The 20831-nt window shown below is 37.1% G+C and overlaps 1 protein-coding gene across 8 annotated transcripts in view; it reads right to left on the reverse strand.

Annotated features, from left to right (window-relative positions):
- Positions 1–1030: 1030 nt before the first annotated feature.
- The window catches only part of GPATCH2L (G-patch domain containing 2 like), a 66035-nt gene continuing 46234 nt past the window's right edge, over positions 1031–20831 (reverse strand). For 3 of the 8 annotated variants that reach the window (XM_025164518.2, XM_007424815.3, XM_025164516.2), the window contains one exon: positions 1031–20529. In XM_025164518.2, the coding sequence (XP_025020286.2) occupies positions 20468–20529 (62 nt within the window). In that variant the 3' untranslated portion in view covers positions 1031–20467. The remainder of the gene's footprint in view (positions 20530–20831) is intronic. The other 5 variants (XR_015796950.1, XM_088145297.1, XM_088145296.1 and 2 more) reach the window with 5 other exon arrangements.

Consider the following 20831-nt stretch of genomic DNA (forward strand, 5'->3'; position numbering starts at 1 on the left):
GTAGGTCATTCATGGTATCCACACAAATTTGTAAGATAGGCTAGTTTAAGGAGAAGACTGGACATAGCATTAATGGGACATGGAATCTGAGACACAAAAGGCAAGGAGGGGGCATTTAATTCTTTCTTTTCCCCCACTACCAATGATCTCCTTCCCCAAAGCTGCTTTTTGCATTGAAGAAAAGCTGTTTGCGCATGTACTCGATTCTCCCTTCATTATTACTTACATTTTTAATATACATGTTAATTGCAAATATTTACTTACTTACTTACTTATTTACTTACCTACAGTCAGTAACTAAGGTTCTTTGGGTGCTTTATGGTAAAATGTAAAATAATTTAAAAAGAATAGTGAAATAAACATGGAATCAAAGGCACAGTGCACACAACATTGCTAAGCCATATAGGCTAGCTGGTAAAAATACATACATCACCATCTTACCTACAGTAACATGCAGCTCTTTAACCAGGATTGGAGGTTTCCTGATGTCATCCAAATCTAGAATGGCAACTGCTGCATACTGGGATTTGAAAGATTGTCTTCTCATTCCATGTAGTAAATGAACATGGTGGGCATTCCAGATTCAGAGAATAGAGTACCCATAAAGAACCTCTAAACTTGATTAAGAGCTGTATGGAACCAGGGCTAAGATGTTCCCACACATGTTCCCACTACTTTTCTGCATAGTTTAACATCAATCCACAGTTATATGAAGGATTAGGATGGGAGCCCAATCATTTGCCCTGAAGTTGGCTTATGCATATATTGCAGTGCACCTTCTCAGTGGCACTAATGAACTTCTGAGACAGAAGTGAGCTCAGTAATTATTCAGGCAGGTCCACAGTTCACTTCTACATCATCATAATAGAAGTATATCAGAGCAGGTTTTTACAAACTTCCGCCGCTGGTGAACTCCTCAACAGGTGGGCATAGTTCCTGGGATCATCAATATATTCCAGAAATGATCAGAGGTTAATAAAATATGAGGTATTTCCTTAAGGATAAATTTTTTAATTGTTCATAACTTTGCTTTACAAAGGAAAATTCAAGAGCAAAACCAAGAAAAACTTTACAAAAATGCATATTTTAATAAAGAACAGCTTTCTGAAATAAAGGACTGTGTTTTATAATAAGGAACACATGCCCACTGTAACCATATGCTGAAATCCCCTGGCAAAAGATCTTTTTTTTCCCAAATAACTTTATTAGACTTTAAAATAAGAACAATAAAAACTAACAAAAAGTAATATTAATGATAAAGAGTAAAGAAGGAAGAAAAGAATGAAAAAGAAGAGAGCGAACAAAGTCAAAAGTGCAAAAAGAAGGAAAAAGAAGAAAAAATACAAAAAAAGAATAACTTCCTTACAACAGATATATATATCAATTTACACTAACTCTTACTCTAAGTTTACAACATAACTTTCATTTTTTCTATTGTCTGCTATTATTTCTTGTCATCAAATCCATACATCATAATTTCATTTTTTTTGTTTCATGCAAAAAGTCCAAAAAGGCTTCCAGTTAGTATTACAATTACTCAGTGTCTTTTCTCTATCAAAGCCATCAGTTTCGCCATCTCGGCCAACTCCATCAACTTCACCATCCATTCTTCCATTGTAGGTAATGTCAAATCTTTCCATCTTTGTGCATATAAAAGCCTCATTACTGTTATCATATATAGAAACAAAGTTCCATGAGTTTTTTCCAGCTGTTTGTCCATCAATCCCAGAAAAAAAGTCTCTGGTTTCAGTTGTATATTAATCTTTAAAATCTTCTGAATTAAAACATGTATTTGATTCCAAAATTTTTTAGCTTTTCTACATGTCCACCAAACATGATAGAAAGTCCCCTCTTGTTCACATTTCCAGCATACATTCAAAGTACCTTTATACATTTTAGATAATTTTTATGATGACAAGTACCAACAATACAACATTTTATAAAAATTCTCATTAAGATTATACAGTGTAAATTTCAGTCCTTTTCACCCACATATTCTCCCATTGTTCCATTGGTATGTTATACCCAACATTTTTAGCCCATTTTATCATACATTCTTTGACTTGTTCATCTTCTGTTTCTAATTTCAATAACAGTTTGTAAATCCTAGCAATAGCATGTTCATCATTAGTACATAATTCTACTTCAAATTTAGTCTTACCATGTTCGAAACCAAAATATGAAGTATTTCCAACTGAAAAGAGCTGGCACAATTGAAAGAAGTTGGTACTTTCAGCAAAAGCAATGATTTTCTCATGTGTATTATTTTACAGACTGTTGAAAACATGGAAGAGGAAGAAAGAGAATTCAAGCTTTATTATTTCAGTAAAAATATTTTCAAGGCTAAATTCTACAATGCCTCTATACTTTTATGTGACCCAGTCTGATTTCTAGCAAGCTTATATGAATAAGAGTATAGAAAAAAGAAAGGCCCAAATATATTTTACACTTCAGCTAAATGCAAAGATTAAAACAAAACTCTTAATTTTTAAAAGTATTATTCTGTTGTGCTGGCTGCCAAATGATCTTTTTAAAGAGAAAACAGCATTGTTATTACTCCTGGAAAAGATTGTATAGATTTTCTTGAAAAAGCCATTTATATTGTTAATGTCCATTACCTTTTTTAAAACGATTAGATAAAACTGCTTTAAATTATATGTCTTCACATGATTTTTTAAAAATTCTAGGCTGCAAAATCATTTAAAAATATATAATGAAGATAAATTGCATACCCTATACTGGCTGAATTCACATGCAATGCTAAGCCATAATGAAGCTTGTATAGCTTTGGTTTAACATATTAACAAATCCTTAGTCAATAAACCACATTTAAGTATAACAGGCCTTAACAGGATGCATGAAGCAGTCACAGCAGCTCTATTTGCAGAATATGTTAAACCAAAAAAGTTTTATAAGTTAACAAATATGCTGACTGTGCTAGCTACCCACATCACACTTTAATCAAGGTTTGAGATGAATTATGACATACACAGCCAGAGAAGCCACTGTTTTGGGATCTACAAACTGGGCATTGTAATCTACAATAATCCCAGTTTACACAGACCCACAATGGCAGTCATCTGAGGCTAGATAATATAAGCATACAGCACATCTTGGTATAGGCATCCAATAGAAGCCACAATGATGTCATATGTATGATGATATCATGACCGACATAATGTTACTCCCTTCTCCCCCCCGCCCCCCCCCCGTACATTGGTAAATTAGATGACAGAGTGCAGATTCATTAATTAAGTCTTTCTTGGCTATATGTATTGAGTGATCCCAGTCAGTATAAATCTTCCTCTTACAGAACTAGGAAACAAGATATTCTGCATTTGATTTATTGGCCTTACCTTTCATCTCCTTAGTGTTCAACTTGACCTGTCAAAAGACATGCACAGCAGGAATAATTGTAAGCCATTTTAAAGAGTTTTTAGGTAAAGAAACTCTGAGAATGAGATTTTGGAAGAAATAAGGATTTGCAAAGTGCTCTTCCACTAGCGAGGGTGCACCTTTGCCTCTGGAAAAGCCCTGTTGTACCCACAGACAGCTCCAAGTATATACCTGCTGGATATTTTAATGCCAGGAGGTCCTAAAATACAGTGGGTCACAGAGGCTGTGAATCCTTTGGATCCAAAACCCTATGAATCTCTACATCCCTCATTAAATCACCTTGAAATGAGATAACTAGTTTCCTGAATCACTAACCCAAAAATCAAAGAATCATAGAATGAGTTGGAAGGTACCTGATAGGTGTTCTCCTAATCCAGTGTTTCTTAAAGTGTGGTCCTAGGACCCCTGGGGGTCCCCTAAGACCCTCTCAGGGGTCCTCAAAATCACAATTATTTACCTATGTTGAAAATAATACAACATTAAAATCCCATCAAACAATCATGAGAAGCGGTAGCAGCAGCAAATGTGTCAATTTTAATTTTTAATATGGTAGATATCAATAAATATAACTCATACAAATGTTTTTTTGGAGTCCTCCATAATTTTTTTAAGTGGGTAGGGATTTAGTTCAGCCTAAGTCAGGGCACAAGTCTACTAGCTAAACTTTTCACATTCAGCCCCATTTGAAAACTTCCAATGAGTCAGAGTCCATCACCATTCTAGGCAAATTATTCTATTGGTTAATAGGTATTACTGTCAGGAAGTTCTTCCTAATATTTAGCCTGACTGTCCTTTCTTTTCATTTCAACCTTAGTCCTTGTCCTACACTCAGTTTCAATAGAGAGCTAGCCTACCCTTTTTTGCATGTTACAACCTTTTAGATATTTGTAGATCAGTAACATTCAACTCCTTAATCTGCTCTTCTGCAAGCAAACTCATAGCTCTTTAAAGAGCTTGATTTTCAGATCCCCTTATCATCCACGTAGTTTTCTCCTAGACTCGTCCTAATTTGCCCATGTCCCTTTTATTTATTAAATTTATTTATTACATTTATAGCCATCCAACTCCAACCTAATTCTGGGTGGCATACAGAATAAGACAGTTAAAAATAAACTAATACAAATATCCTACAAAACAAATGTCTGGAAAAAGAATACTAACACCAGCAAAACAAGTGTGGTGTCTGGAACTGAACACTATTTCAAGAGTAATCTAACCAGCACAGAGTACAATGAAGCTGTCAACTCTTATATTCTGGATGCAATCCTTCTGTTAATGAAGCCCAAACTTGTGTTGGCCTTTTTAGCTGCCAAATGCTGTTCATGTTCAGCTGGTGATCCATTAGTACTTCTACATCTTTCTCACATGTTCTGCTGCTAGGTTTCTTTAGTTCTCTAACTGTGCTTTTTTTCCTACCCAGATGCAGGAACTCATGCTTATCACAGTTGAACATCAACTTGTTGGGCATGTACCAATATTCAAGCCTGTAGAGGTTATTTTGAATTGTGATTTTAGGCAATTCTCCTAGCTTGATGCCATATGGAAATTTGGTAAGATCCCCTTCAAAAGACTTCAAATCTGTTGGCAGTGCTACCAGTGAATGTTCTGGACCATTGATGGTATCAATTGTATGCAGTAGATGGCATCAATCAAAAGTGCCTCTGATTTCTTCTATACATAACATTTATCACCCTTAACCTCAAAAGTATGTGGGACAAGTTGCCTTGTTATTACTTCATTACTCCAACTTGTGTCATTAAACATCTCATTTTGTCACTGACACTCAGTTGTGGCAAAAGTGTTATTCATCTGTCATAACACATTTATTCTTACATGCCACTTCATATTTTTCCTTGTTCATTTTAACATGAGGTATAACATCACTAACTATAGATGATCTAGTATAAAATGTTCTGTTGAAAGATAGTTCTGCAGGAGGGCAACCTTGCTCCAAAAGTGATGTCCTCTTTCTGAGCTCTCTGGTAGTGCACTGTGTTTATCTGGTTGAATCCATTCTTAATTTTTGACACAAGATAGGGGAGACTGTTGACAACAGGTGAATGCTATATTTCAGGAAGGAAGGAATATATTGCAGGAAGGGAGAAATATACTGAAGGAAGGAGAGGGAGAAGTGCATTTTTCAAGAAATTAATGGACTTGTCCAACTTAGTCTGTGATGTCAGTCTGTCCTTCCTGCATATTTTCCACGTGGTTTTCCTGTAATTATTTTATCCTGTTATTTTAAATAAATTTCGTACATGTTTATTCAGTCATGTCTGAGGTCCAATGTGGCGATTTTTGAAGAGGAGATGTGAGAGAGAACAGGAGGATTCTAGAATGGACAATACCAATAAGTTTAATGATGATAGTGAATAATTTAAATCTTCTCAGGCATTTCCCTGCACTGGCACATCAACAGACTAAAAAAAGTCTGCCTTTACAATGAAAGCTATTTATCAATGGGTTTTACATGGACTGGTGATCCAAGTTGTCCTATTCTGTTGTGCCTCATCTGTGGCAAACTACTTACAAATGCAGCAATGGCTCCAGCAAAATTTTAAAAAAAACACTTAACTACAAATCACAGCCATATGACAAGTAAAAGTTCTCATTATTTTAAACGGCTATTGGAATCACAGAACAGAGTAAAGCTTTTATTAATAAAATGACAGTCAGTAAAAAAGCCCAAGAAAAAGTTATTTAGTAGCAGAATTTATTACACAGCAAAGGAAACGACACACTTTTGGTGAGAAAGTAATCATTAGTATTATTTTTTTAGGTAATTTAATATGGATATTTATTTTTACTGCCTTTAATGTTTGATTTTAATTGTGAGCTGCCCAGAGTCACCCTCTGGTGGAGATGGTGGCATATAAATTTAATAAATAAATAAATAATGTCGCCCTGTAAAATAATAGTGGGAAAAATGCTAGGACCAGATGCAGTACAAGAAATGAAAAGGTCCCATTGTCAAACAGTACAATAAGTCGGCGTAGTGATGACATGTCATGTGATGCTGAAGAGGTTTTGTGTGATAAACTGAAGAACAGCAGCTTTTCTATCCAAGTTGATGAGTCAACAGATTTCACCAATAAATGTCATGTTATGGCATTTGTAAGATTTGTAAATGATGGTGAAATTCAACAAAACTTTTTCTGCTGCAAAGGACTACATGAAACATGCAAAGACCAAGATGTATTTAATGTTTTGTCTTTATATCTGGAAACAAAAAGTCTGTCTTGGAAGAACTGTGTCAGCAACGGTATTGACGGTGCTCCATCAATGGTTGGCTCCATGAGAGGTTTTGTTTCTCTTGTAAGAAAATAAAATCCTGATGTTGTCACCACACATTGCTTTTTTCACAGAGAGGTGTTGGTGTCAAAAACTTGGTTCTGGATGATGGTACAAAAATGGTTAACTTTATTAAATAAAGACCAGTTCACTCAAGAATGTTTTAAAAACTGTGTGAAAACCTGGACAAAGAGCACGTAAGTCTCCTGTTACACACAGAAATACAGTGGCTCAGCTGAGGAAGAGTTCTCAACAAGGTGTTTGAGCTGAAGGCAGAATTGCAAGAGTATTTTTGAGAAAATAGTATTCCACATTTTGCTGAGTGCTTTGAAGATGGAGAATGGTTACAGAAACTAGAATACTTAGCAGACATCTTTCATCACATGAACCAGCTGAACAAGTCTCTGCAAGGGAGTGGAGAAAATGTTTTGACCACAAGTGATAAGATTCTTGGATTTAAAAGAAAACTGAATGTTTGGAAAAATCATGTTGCAAAAGGAAATATTGAAATGTACCAATAGAGGTGTTTCCACTACTGCTTAGGCTTGAGAGTGAGGAAGGATACCAAAAAGTCTCAAATCTAATTGAAAACCACCTGGAATATATTGCAGAACAAAATTGATCAGTACTTTCCCTCCCTTTCAACACAAGTGTACGACTGGTTCTGGGATCCTTTCTCTGCATCTTCTGCTCAGCCTGAGAACTTCATTCTGAAGAAAGAGGAAGAACTTTGTGAGCTGCAGTCTGATCGTACACTCAAGATGAGATTCACTGATCCGCCCATGGACAAGTTCTCGATTTCTGTGAAAGTAGAGTATTCTGCCATTCATAGGAAGACACTGAACTTTTTGTTGCAGTTTTCAACTTCTTACATATGTGAGGAACCTTTTCCTTATTTAACAAGCATCAAAAGCAAAGACGGAAATAATCTTATTTCAGTTGAAGATGAAATCTGTGTGTGTTTATCTCAAGTTCAGCCCAGAATTGAGTATTTGTGCAGCAAAAAACAAGCACAGATTTCACATTATAGAGGTAAATTTCATTCTTTATTTTCAGTTTAAGAACACTGTTAATTCACATATACAAGCCTACACATGAGACAAATATAATAAATTTGTAACTTCTGGGCTATATTTGAGCCTGAATGTGTAGAGGTTCCCCAAGGCCTGAAAAATATTTCAAGGGTTCCTCCAGGGCCAAAAGGTTCTGTGGAAGTTGTAGTCCAAAAGAATGTCTAGAAGGCACCAGATTGCTTACTTCTGCCATGGCAGAATGGACTATGCAAGTCCCAATGCTCTCTCATATATTCCCCTAGATGTTCATCAGGCTTCCTCCCCATCTGACTTTAAAAAAATATTATTAAAAAAGCTTTTAGCATCAAATTAGTTTCTAGCAACTTCTTTGGGAGACAGCATTCTGGTGTAACATTCACTTGAGAATGGTCAGGTCCACTATGACAGCCTTTTGTGAATAGGCAATTCTCCCATAGCAGCCATTTTTGTGAATATACCCATCAAATGTGCCCATTGAATTTCCAAATACATTCCTAGTACTTTCTATCCATACTCTAAAGCAACCTTCATCAATCTGCTGCCCTCCAGGTCTGTGGCACTTCAATTTTTAACACTCTTATTGTGCTTCTAGTCTAAGTCATGCACAAGCAGCAAGTTGGGGAAGCCATTCTAAGTATCCCATACATAAAGAAAAGTTGCCAGAGAAGAACAAAGCATGCACAGAAAATTCCAATCCAATATGCAGCTTTGTCATAAGTGAAGGGGCAACCTTGACCAGTCACTTCAGAGCCTAGTTATATCCATAATGATACTGTCTCCACCTTTCCCTTCTCCTTCAGCATGAAAGATGAGTGGTTGCATGGAACGAGTCTCTGAGCTGTGATGGGAATCAGTCTCGCTTGGCTGCAAAAAATATATATATCCTGGTATGCCTGTGATGAATCCTTTCATTATTCATCTGCAATTGCCTTGCTGTTGCCATTGCTTCCTGCTTTCTCTGCCATTCTCTTTTTTATATAAATAAAAATGAAAAAAAGGGTAATGATAAATGCTGACAATGATTGCCTTTAAAGAACCTGACCAGAACATAAGAAGATCACGGAAGGGAATGGGAACTGAAGACAGGAAGAATGAGAAAAAGAAAAAGCAAATTTATGAAAGGAGATACTTGATTCCCCCTAAGATACACAGGGGGAGATGGGTGCACGGAGAGGAAAAGGATATTTATCATGGAACCAGGATTTAGCTCACAGTCAATTGTGGATTTCCCTTCAAAGGCTGATACACTTGAACACCTAACTTTGGGTTGGTCACTCTCTCTCTGGGTTTTGGTTGTAGAGAATAATGGGGAGGGGGGCAGTGCTATGTATACTGCCTTGAGCTCCTGAACAAAGAAATCAGAGAAATCAAATAAAGAAATGTTTATCTCACATGCCTCTTCTGGGAGCTCAAAGCAACATATATGGGAGTCTTCCCTCATTTTGCCCTCACAATAACAATCCTGTGAAATAGGCCACAGTGAGAAAGTGATTGGCCCAAAGTCACAGAATGAGGTTTGGTTGGATGGAAACTTCCTTGGCCCCTGTCTAGTATCTTCATTGCAGTATCACACGGACTTTTCTCCTCTCCAATAGTTTCTTTAATCTCCACTGCTTTGGCTTCCTGTCTGCCTGTGAGCCCTGAAGAAGCTTTGCCTTAAACTTCTCCCTGGAATGGCTTATCCCTCTGCCTACCAGCCAGCTCTCTTATATCCCAGCCACTAGTTTTGCTAAGCTATATACACCCCCTGCAGCCATCCAAATCTCTTCTGCTTTCTGTTACAACTCTGCCTTTTACCCTTGTTGCTTCTTTTAACTGGCATTATCTCAGTTGCTTGCTACTGCTTCCATGATGTTCTTCAAATACCTCCTCAAATCTTTTTGGAAATTCCTGCAGAATCCAAGTACACTTCCCAGTCCAAACATCATGCCACTGAAATAATCGCATAATTTTTTGTTTATCCCTGTTCCATTCTCCTGCCCTTTCTGTTTTCTTGACGTTAATTTTTTAGACTAAGATTTTTAGGTTGGAAGCAGTTCTCCATAAACATTACATTCATGAAGAATGCTGATAATAATGCTGCCTCTTTCTGAATAAATAGAGTGACTGCTAAGTTTTATCAAACCTGTTTTTGCTTCATGTTGTGCTGAACTATTACCACCACAGCATGTTTTATTATTGTGTGGATCTGCAGCTTCTGAGTTCAGAATATGATTTCACTGCAAGACCTCCAAGTATCATGGGCAGATTGACAAGTTGGCCAACCATATTGCTGTTGTTTAGAAGAAGTGTAAAAGGCCCTTACATGTGAATAAATCTGCTTTTTATGTGTTACCTGGGAAGAAGACCAAAGAATGTTTCTAGGACACATGTTCAAGAAACTGTTTTAGGATCTTAGCATTCGTAGCAGCACTAATTCCTCTCAGCAGCTTTATTCCTGTATTCCAGAACTTGAAAAATTGGTGTGCTGATAGAATGTGACCAATCAGCCTGCAGAACACATTTTGTAAGTTGGAACATCCATCTGTAAGGGGACCAAGCCTAGCCTCCTGATACCAAGCCCCCATCTGTTCCACTAAATAAAGAAACATGACAGGCTTTTAACTCAAAGGGCTCTCCAGGAAGTTACATTGATTATTCCAAGTTAATGCTTCCCCAATTCATAACAGGAAAACGGGGAAAGGGAATAACAAGAGCAGTATCAGGCACCAGAGGAGGAAAACCCATTTGCTTTTGGCTCTTGTTTTGTCAAAATCATCTCTTCTCAGGATAAGCCCTCCCTCTAACTGTAAGCCAAACTTCTCCTATTTTTCAGTTGGAGGCCTGACTAAGGTGACAGTTATCAACTTTGAATATAACTGTAAATGTTGCAAGCCATTTCAATCACTATATATATTTCAGTACACATTTGTAAATGGGTTGTCTGAAACATCTTTTTGGGTTGGCCGAAACAAGGAAGTGATATGCATGTTAACATGAAAGGAAGGCTGCTTTGAAAACAGCTATGGTCCAAGCTGTGGAGTATTTTACTGCATTATTTGCAGTAATTGTGCTGATAACCTGCATCATCAGCTACTAGAAAATGAAGTTCTCTCCTGGTAAAGCACAGTCCATCTCATGGGCATGTTAGAAGGAGTTGCAAATACAGAAGGAAAAACAGGAGAAAGAGGCAGGTGGGTTTCAGTCAAATGTGGGATCCCCGAAGACAAGCTGTGTTTCAGCACCCCGGACAGAGCCCAAGCAATAACAAACAGTTTATACCAGCAACAGCTAAGTCACAAGGCTTTTATGTTCCCTGAAATGAAGGTAAGAAGGTAAGAAGTAACGACCTTAAAAGAGGAGACCTCATCCAAACACACTGCCATCTCTCCCTCTTGAATCTATGTAAGGTTTACTAATACAGTAGCCTTCCTGCTGGAGCTTGAAGATGCATAACAGGAATGCCTGGGTAGTTCCAAAGTAAATAACATTTCTAGACAGAGCAGCCTTTGTTTTCTGAGCATCTCCCTTCTTGTCTCGAGCCTTTGTTTCCCCATCAACAACAGAACAAATATTAAAATCCTTTCCCCTCCTCCTTTTTCCCCAGACAGCTGTCCCTGGCTGTCTACAGAGACAACCGCGTTATTGAGCAGTCAGAAGCAACAAGTTTTTCAGAGGACACGGTTGCTTTAAGGCTTTGAGGAAAGATGCTTTGCTCATGCTAAGATACTTATGTCACTTAGTTTTCACTTAGTAAAAACATTTTTTTCAAATGCTTTGCACAACCCTACATTTTTAAGAGTATACTTTTTTAAAAAAAATACAGAACAGAGATGGCTTTGGAGAAAATACGCAGTGACCATTGTAAAACCTGAGCTCAGTCCAGGAAAACAAGAAAGTGCAAGAAAGAAACTAAAGATTGTCTCACCTTGACTCTCTTTACTGGGAGAAAAGAGGAAACACTGTCAGGCTTTCAAGATGGTTATTACAGACTGTGTCAATAGAGTTATAATATTTCTTGGTGCGGTCTGTTTCCTAACCTGGCCTACCTTGAAAGGATGACAGCTAATGAGGTGGATTTTAACTAGATGGCTTCTATTTCTTTTTATTTGTATATTTGTGGTTTAATTGCTGTGTTTAATTTGTGTATTTTTAATTTTTCCATTATTGTCTTCATGCATCCATTTAGTGAGTAAACATGACATGAAGTTCTATCAAAGGATATATCTCTCATTTGCATATTATTCCATTGCCATATTACCACACATGAATCAAAATAATCTCAAGGGGAAAAATTAGCAATAATTAATTATCTGTACTAGAGTATTACTATGGAGCAGAAGCTATATAAACCTTCCTGTCTTTTTATGTCTATCATATATGAGAATGCTCTCAAATGATTAACATATACCATTTTAGGAAATAGGAGTGTGCAAATTTTTAAAGTGCGATCAGGAACTCAATTCACACATAATGAGCCATTTTCTACCAATATACACTTCCTTTCCCAATATACACTTTAATCCAAAGGTTTGCTATTTGCTAATCAAATTAATATCCAGATTATGTAACTGCATTGTAACATAATATTTTAATGTGTTATTTTCCCAATTCGTGCATTGTAGGAAACTGCAGTGTAACAATCCAGGAAACATCAACAACAGGGAGCATGTACAGAACTTGCTAGTTCTAATATAGTTGGAATTATAGTGTCTGAACTGTAAATTTACAGAGGAAGGACTGTTTCACCTTAGTTGATTGCTAAGGAATCAAAAATGTTGTGAGCAGTGTATTATTTTAATCTAAAGTTGACAGATATTGGTTTATTGCATTTTTATAAGCTCCTGGAATACAAACAGACTCTTGGTGGTTATTTGAACACTTGAGGACTGATATAAGCATAATTCATTTTTTCCATTCCATCTGTCAGAAGCTTACTAATTTCACTTCTTGACAGACCAATCATGTACCCTTATATCAAAACATAAATTATTGCCTCATATTAAAAAGTTATGTCTAGAACCAGGAATGTTGAAAAAAGCATTCAAGATAGTTAAGCAGGGATTATGAAAATGCACACACCTGTACAAGAGAGGCCAGCTCCACACAGTTCAATGTACACCCACTGTCTTGATCCCTGCTCACTCTGAATGCTTGAACAGGACAACACCTACTGATTGCTTCATACATAACATTAAGCCATACATTTTTAATTAGTTTGTTGAACTAGCTTCAAGTTGCCTGATACACACAGTGCTAAATTACAACAGATGGGATCTGCGCATCAATTTTTTTGTACCAATCCTACTTTTAAGAGATCTAAGTCTGAAATGCCTCTTTTAATAAAATGTATTTCACCCTGCTCAAATTTAATACTACAGTTGGGAGGGGAAGCTGAAACCCAAGTATAGTAATAAATGAAATAAACCCTTGTCACGGTTAGCAGGAAACTTTTATTCAACATACTAAGCACACTGCTATTTAAAAAAGTATTTTCTAAAATAAAATTCCAGAACCACAACATAGCATATTTTTACAGCATTTGTCCTAAACAAAGCTTGTAAAGGCCTTAAGAATCCAGGACCTGCTCAAAACAAAATGCACATGCAAGCAATTTCTATGTAGAATATAAGTAGAAGCTTAGCAAAGATTACAGTGAACGACCAAACTCCTATGGAAGTATCTATTTCATTAATGAACTGGGCAAGAATCTCCACTCATTTAAATCCACAAAGTCCCTGCTCAAAATAAATGTGTTACCAAGCTTCCACAGAAATTACTCACGAGTAGTTCCATGGATTCTTAGTTCTCATCAAGGGGGTAAGCTATCTCTAGGCTTCAGACAGACTTAAAAAGGAGCCTAAATATCTGCTCAGTGGAAAAAAAAAATCCCTCTATGCTTACAATTAACATACCAGTGGGTTTAGTTTCCTACCTCCATGATGCTAGTTTTCTATATGAAAATATAGAAATAGGGGATAGACTAGATAAATAGATCTGATAGACAAAGTGAGCCCTCCATTTTGTAGTTTGAAGTGCTAGCAGGGAAGACACAGATTTGCTCCTTTTGTGCATAGATCTTCGTTTGAGGGTTTAATCCCATTCTCTCTGAACCTCACATAATGACTAACTTGATGCATAGCACTGCGTATCACCAACTCCAACAGGATTTCAAAAATAATTGGATAATTACAAAGTAAACATTGGTGGATAAAATACTTCCATAAATCATGTAAAAATCACAAAGCTTGACCATAGTACCTGCAGAAGAGTGTTCCCATGAGAAAAGGTATTTTGGCACCATGAATCCATTTGTCTGAGCAAAATAGATGGAAGTATCATTAGTATTCTGCTGGGAGAGGCAGATGAGAAAAATCAGATGGGCAGCAAATTAAACTGGTCATCTTCTTTAAAAAGTAATGAATCAAGAAAGGGCTCCCTCTGTCTTCTACACACATACTTCTCTATCCAATAAATGTTGCTCACTGAGTGTCTCTCCTGGGTAGGTTGCTATTTACAAAACATTTGACAGCATTATACATGCAGAGGATGGGACAAAAGCAAGAAGCAAGCCTCAACTGAGATTTGTATGGAGATTATTAGGATAATCAGCACAAACATTCAGTGCATCTAATCCTAATGCTCTGAACACTCCAGAGATATCCAGCACAGGCTAGTCCCTCAGTGACTCATATATGGAGGCAACAAGCATCAACAGCCTGCATGGCAAAAATCTAAACATTCCTCCAGAAGAAAAGTGTCTGTCTGTTCCATTTCCTTTTTAAGATTAAAAAGCCAAAACCAGGAGCCAGACAATTGCAATTGGAAATAATCTGTGTACATTTAACTGGTAGATCTCCAATACCAAGCTGCATCCTTCGGGGGTAGAAAACACTAGAAACAGCTTCTGAGCTATTTCCTTTAATGGTGACTCACTTTCAATCATGTCCACATGGCTCTGCCCAGGGAACAAGGTATTTCATAGGTGTTGATTTTCCATGTGGGCTTGTTCATATGCCATCAGCATATAATTAGGCAACTAAAATAGGCCATACAGTGAAAGCCAGCGCCTTAGCAAGCATATACAGTACTTCTTCCCTCATATACCAGCTACCACATGCAGTTTTGAGCAGTTTTTAATGTGACAGTTTTATGACGGCCTACTAAGAACCAATCTGATTTTCAGAATTTTCCTCAGATTTTTTTTTTGTTTAGCATATAGTAGATAGGACCACTGTAGCAAGGTACCTGTAGAATCAGGTACCTCGTTCGTCATGCCCTAGACTAATGGAGTGACAAAAAGAAACAAGCCAAATTTAAAAACTAACAAAAGCTCTGCTGGATCTAACAATTTCTCCATTCCACACAATGGCCAGTTTGGTGTCTTTACAAGCAAGACATGAAGAAAATGGCTTTCTCTTATAGTTGCTCCCCAATAAGAAGCATTCAGTGCATCTTGCTAAAGCTGAAGGCTCCATAGAGCACATTTGGGTACAAATAATACCCAGTAACCGATTTTTGCCTAGCTGGTTTGTCTAATTGAAGCCATTTAAGTTAATGGTCGGCACTGTATCTTCTGGCAGCACATCCCATAAATTGTGCATTATGTTAAGTACTTCCACTGTTTCTTGGGATGACCTTGTGTTCTAGTATTACATGAAAGTGAAAAAAATATCCATTTTTTCCACACCATGCATAATTTTGTAAATCTCCATCATGAAATATATCATGTGTGTTTAAATTCCTATATCTTAATCTAGAAAGAGACATCTGTGTACAGTACCAGATTTGCACATGCAACTCTGGAGAGATTCCTCCATTCATTATCTGTTTCCAGACCTCATTTAAGTTGTTATATACAACTATTAATGGAAGTCCTCTTATATTGTAATTACTAATAATTAGAATTGGCACAAGATCTAGTTTAAAACTCATTTATTCCACCACTGAAGTGTCACATTGTTATTATTATTTAATTACATTTGTATCCCACCCAATTCCCAACAACCTAACAAGCAGCTATGCTCTACTGATAATAGGATTTTTGGATCACAATAGTTGTTATAAAATTTAAAATAAAAAACACTGAAATAGGTATAGAAACTCTAACTTGGAAGATCAGTGAATATGACATCTGAATGCAGCCACAGCATAATACAGAAAATCTAAAGTTTGCAAGTTTCAAGGTCCTGTGGGCTGTGCAATTGTATGATAGTGGGGAGTTTCAAGCCCCACTGCTTTCTCTTTGTTGTACTGTATACCATTTTATGTATTATAAAGAATGCCATAATACTGTAATCAGAAGTAAAGCTGACAGTTTGTTTTTATTCCAGTTACAGAACTGTAACTTTCTCTTGTTAAAAGGATGTGTGTTTTTTTCTTATCCAATATTTGAAATATATTCTGCATGGAATTCATAGGACCCTATTTACATAGTACATGCTAAATAATTATCTGACTACAAATATAATAGCAACTATGAATGACAGTAAGTATCAAACATCCTTAGGAAAAACTGTTTTTCCAAAGGCAAATGGAAATAATACTTTCAGAAAAATTGTTAAGTTAATTAAAGCATAATATAGACACAAATCAACAGATTTAGGCTTCTTTCTATATTCCTTGACTTACTCAGCTATAAGTGTTTTGTCATTTTTTACAACTATTACATGCAGAAGGAAGTTCTTTTAAAAGAACAGGGCAATCATAATAAGAAACTAATGAAACAGCAAACAGTACCATTTTATCACACTGCATTGGAATATTTAATATAAATCCCATTCTAACCTTGTTTAAGAAATATAGGCTCTAGATCTGGGAACACAGAAAAACTAGGAAGAGTTTTACAAGATCTTCAGCATGTCTAAATGTGTAATGTATATTATGCAGCATAGGATCTGAGGCACAGTAGAGCTTCCATTCAGCATAAATGAGAATTTATGCTGGAGACAATAAAATGACTAATCTGGAAACAACAGTTATGATAGTGATTTCCCCAAGGCCTCTCAAATCTTCACAAAGCATTCAAATAAATTGACTTGTGCATCCTTTATACACGATTAAAAGGGGCTTTACTTGACAATCAATTTCCGAGTGTATTAAGAGAATATAAGGAGTCTACTAATGAAGATCTGAGTCTGTGCCTGGGTTACATGGTTAGCATTAATGGCTTAGACACAGGCACAGCATCACTAACTATCTTAGTAAGGCATGCATGAGCTGCACTATGTTACCTGATAAACCCATATCACCACACCTGGCAAAATCTATCAACAAAACCAGTGCTAGTTTGCATTTAAATATTTGTATAGAATTAGTACTCATTCTTATGTCTGTATGGTATTCCTCAATTTTATCAGTTAAACAAAGAGACTGAAGCATTATAAAAGCACATGAAACATACTAATCCTTTCTCTGTTCCTAAGCATCATTTCAACTGCTAGACGAGTACACTAAATGCTACAAGGGAGAACTGCTGCCTACTTGCATTTCAAGATCTACCCAACCTGCAGCCCCATTCACTCTGACTTTGTACCCTAATATACAACATGGCCAAATCAAATATATAACTGTTGTGTCCTAATCAACACTCAGTCATTTTCAACTTGTCAACATTAAATCCAGCATAAGATTTCAAACCAAGAAGGGGGGGGGGATGGTTAAAAAAAACACAAAAAGGCATAATGTATAGCAAACTGTGCTAGAATGATTACATGGGTACCCAGTTGTCAGGCTCCTAAATCTGAATGGTGGTACCTAAAAATGTGGACTATTTTGCAGTCCTGCTCACAATCTTTAGCAAGATATGAGTAACAGGGAAAAATATATGAAAGAAAAAAATGTAAACAGTCAAACAATGCTTCCAAAAAAAAAAAAAAAAATTAGCCACTCACATACGTACTCTACATACACATAGAGTGATTATCAAGATAGATAACAATTAAAAGCAAAATATTGACTTCTCCCATATTCAACTGATCTGAAAAATACTACAATTCTACTGCATTCTAGTTCAGAAAAGCTGAATAATGGGAAACCATAATGCTTTCCTTTTAAACTTTTATATCCATGCTATTAATTGCACTAATAGATATCTAGTTTAAATGAACAAGTGCATCCTTCTGAGATCTACAACGAAGATGACCAAAATACTGAACACTTTAAAAATGGGGGAACTCTCAATGCAGGCTGCTTTTGCTATGGTTGATTATGTTAGTTTTACATTTGAGTTCCTGGAAGCAAAGCAGTATTCAGCTGTGATTAGGAGTATGTCAAGAGAAGTGGACTGTTTTTTATATTCTATGCTGGACAGAGATTGTAGAAGATGAAAAGCCATGGTCATCAAGATAAGCTCTAAGTGAAGAGCATGAAGGAGCAAGGAGTCAGAGGGGTAGAAATCACACAGATGGAACAGGAAAAGGAGATCTATGGAGCAATGACTGAGCCTCTGTGAAAAGATTCTGGAGATTTTCACTGCACCTCTGGAACAGAATAGCTTTGTAAAACCCCTTCTGTGGAATTGCCACTGGGCTACTATGGAACCAATTTTGTTAGTGGGCTTCTGGCTTAACCCTGACCCCAACCTTTTGGAGCAGCTGGAGTGGAATGGGAGTATCACCAGACTCACTTACAATGGGCTCCCATAGCTGATTTCTGAGGAACAAAGTAGCATGAAAGATGAGAAAAAATAAAAAGTAGAGAAAAGGACAAGGTCATAGGAGCCTTGGTGACTGCACTAAGGGCAATATTCTTTGCTGAGACAGGTACTGGGCACATCTAAATTTGCAAATATGTAGCATCTTTCCTGCCTTGAACAGGGTTTAAGGGAAGGCAACTGCTTTTCTTGCTGCTTGGGAACTTCTTAGTGGCTTCCTTACCAATCATGGAGTTAAGAAATTTGCCTACACTTCCTATAGCTTCACCCCTCAGCCACAGCCAGGTTATCTCCTGCTCTACTTCTGCTATGCTGCTCAGACATTTGTTGCAGATTAGAGTACTGTGGTACGACTGGAGAAGGGCAAGGAACTGGCCACAAAATACAAGAGGCTAAGGGGTTGAGGGCAAAGACTGGGCTTGAAATAAAGATAGAAGTTGGTTAGCTGGCAGTGAGGTTTAGGGCAAACATAGCTACTATGTTCCACAATGACCCAAATGCATCCAGCTACTTTTTATTTAAAAACAAACATGTGCACGGGGTCCCAAAAATGGAAGACTCCAAACTGCATTATCTAAAAGGCTGTAATACAGCAACATATAGACATCAGGGTAATATAGCAGATGTCTTTTAAAATAATTTACAGAGTATATCTGCTGGTTGCCCATTTCGCTGTCAATCATTTTAAAAGATTATATATTGCAAAGCTTCCTGACATAACAATTCAGTCCATACATTATCATTCTGTTGGTTGTTCATGGGGGATACAGGAAAGTGAGCTCAAAGGGGAAATGCATCTAATTTAAATCAACTTTAGGATATTCCAGTGAAACTGGAAGAAAAATCAGAAAGGATAAAGAATATATATAGAGCAACCTAAAGGGGATGCAACCAACTTACAGGTAGTCTTTGGGTAATGATGGCAATTGGGACTGGGATTGCCGTCACTAAGCGACGCAGTCATAAAGCGTGACATCATGTAATCATATTGCTTAGTGACAGCATTCCTGGGCAGTCCTGGTTGCTTTTGTAACCCCAAGACGTGCGGATCATTAAGCAGGAAGAGGTGGGATTCCCATGTAAGGAGTGTGGGGGTGCCGTGGGGAGGAGACCAGGGGAGGGCCTAGGAGGGCCGGAGGAGACTGAGCATAGGCAGGGGGTGCTGCGGGCAAAAGAAAAAGCGAAAGCAACTTACCAGAGCGACTTGCAACCTTCTCTGCTGCTTCCCCATTGCTTTTCCTTGTGGGAAGCTGGCAGGGAAGGTCACAAATGGTGATCATGTGACTGCAGTTCCCTGCAATGTCATAATCATGAACTGGGCACCCAAGAGTCCAGATCACGATCATGTGACGAGGATGCTGTGATGGCCAGAACTTTGAAGACCGGTTGTACAACCATTTTTTCAGCACTGCTGGAACTCTGAACAGTCACTGAACAAATGGATGTAAGTCAAGGATTACCTGTATTATGCTCAAATCTTTTCTAACAAGTAACTGTTGGGAAAATGTTCCTTCTACAGCAGTCAAGTTGCCCAGTCCATACAAAACATCCATCGTCTGTTAATCTCCATTCAAATCATCCATGCTGGAGAGACAGAGTTTGCTTCTTCAAAGTACTGCAATTAAAATGTTTCCCTGTTTAATACAGAAATTCTACTATAATTGATACTTCCAACTATGAAGAGGTTGGTAACAAAAGTAAGCATTTTCAATAAACAATAACATTTTGCACATATCCACAGTATTTGTTGGCTTTGAAAGCAAGAGTGTGCAATAACACACCAATAGGAACATTACTAGTATAGAAATCTCAACACTGATTACATTTGTATTTTTATATAAACATGATTTGCAGGATACGTTGAATAACCAGATAATATTGACATGTCACATACTAATACTGAGAGACATTTATTGCCAGTCAAGGCATCTGATAAAAATTGTGATATACTCTGAAGTCCAACAGATAAAAAACAGAACCAGTTGCTAACAGAAGAATTGCCTGCTTTTAGTACCGTGGTATGGCATTTTTTAAAAAGCTGTTGGGAGTGGTAGTGATGATGCTTTCTGACGATGGATGGATTCTGCCTCCACAGTCAGTTCTGGTGGGTCACAGGCGGATCAGGGTCTGATGCATCTATGTGGATAGATAAAGCTGCTAGAACACAACAATAAAGATGGAAGAAAATACAATGAAAAGTAAGGCCAAACCAGATTGAAAACTACCATTTTTAATACCAAGATTTATATGCCAAACCCCACCATATATCCATTCCTGTTGTTACTAATTAATTTCCTTTCAACCATTAATTTGCTTTCAACCAGTCTGGGGTGGGAGTGGAGGTAAAATACTAAAATAGTTGAAGTTTCTAGAATAGTATTTCATTGTTTGCTTGATTTTTTTCAAATGTGAACTTGCAAGCCATCCTTTGCTGATAGATGTTCTGTTCTCTGACCAAT

The sequence above is a fragment of the Python bivittatus genome, unplaced genomic scaffold (assembly GCF_059951505.1).
Source record: "Python bivittatus isolate LINGU-HERP-01145 unplaced genomic scaffold, Pbiv_v1 ctg000480_np1212, whole genome shotgun sequence".
In the NCBI taxonomy this organism is placed as follows: domain Eukaryota; kingdom Metazoa; phylum Chordata; class Lepidosauria; order Squamata; family Pythonidae; genus Python; species Python bivittatus.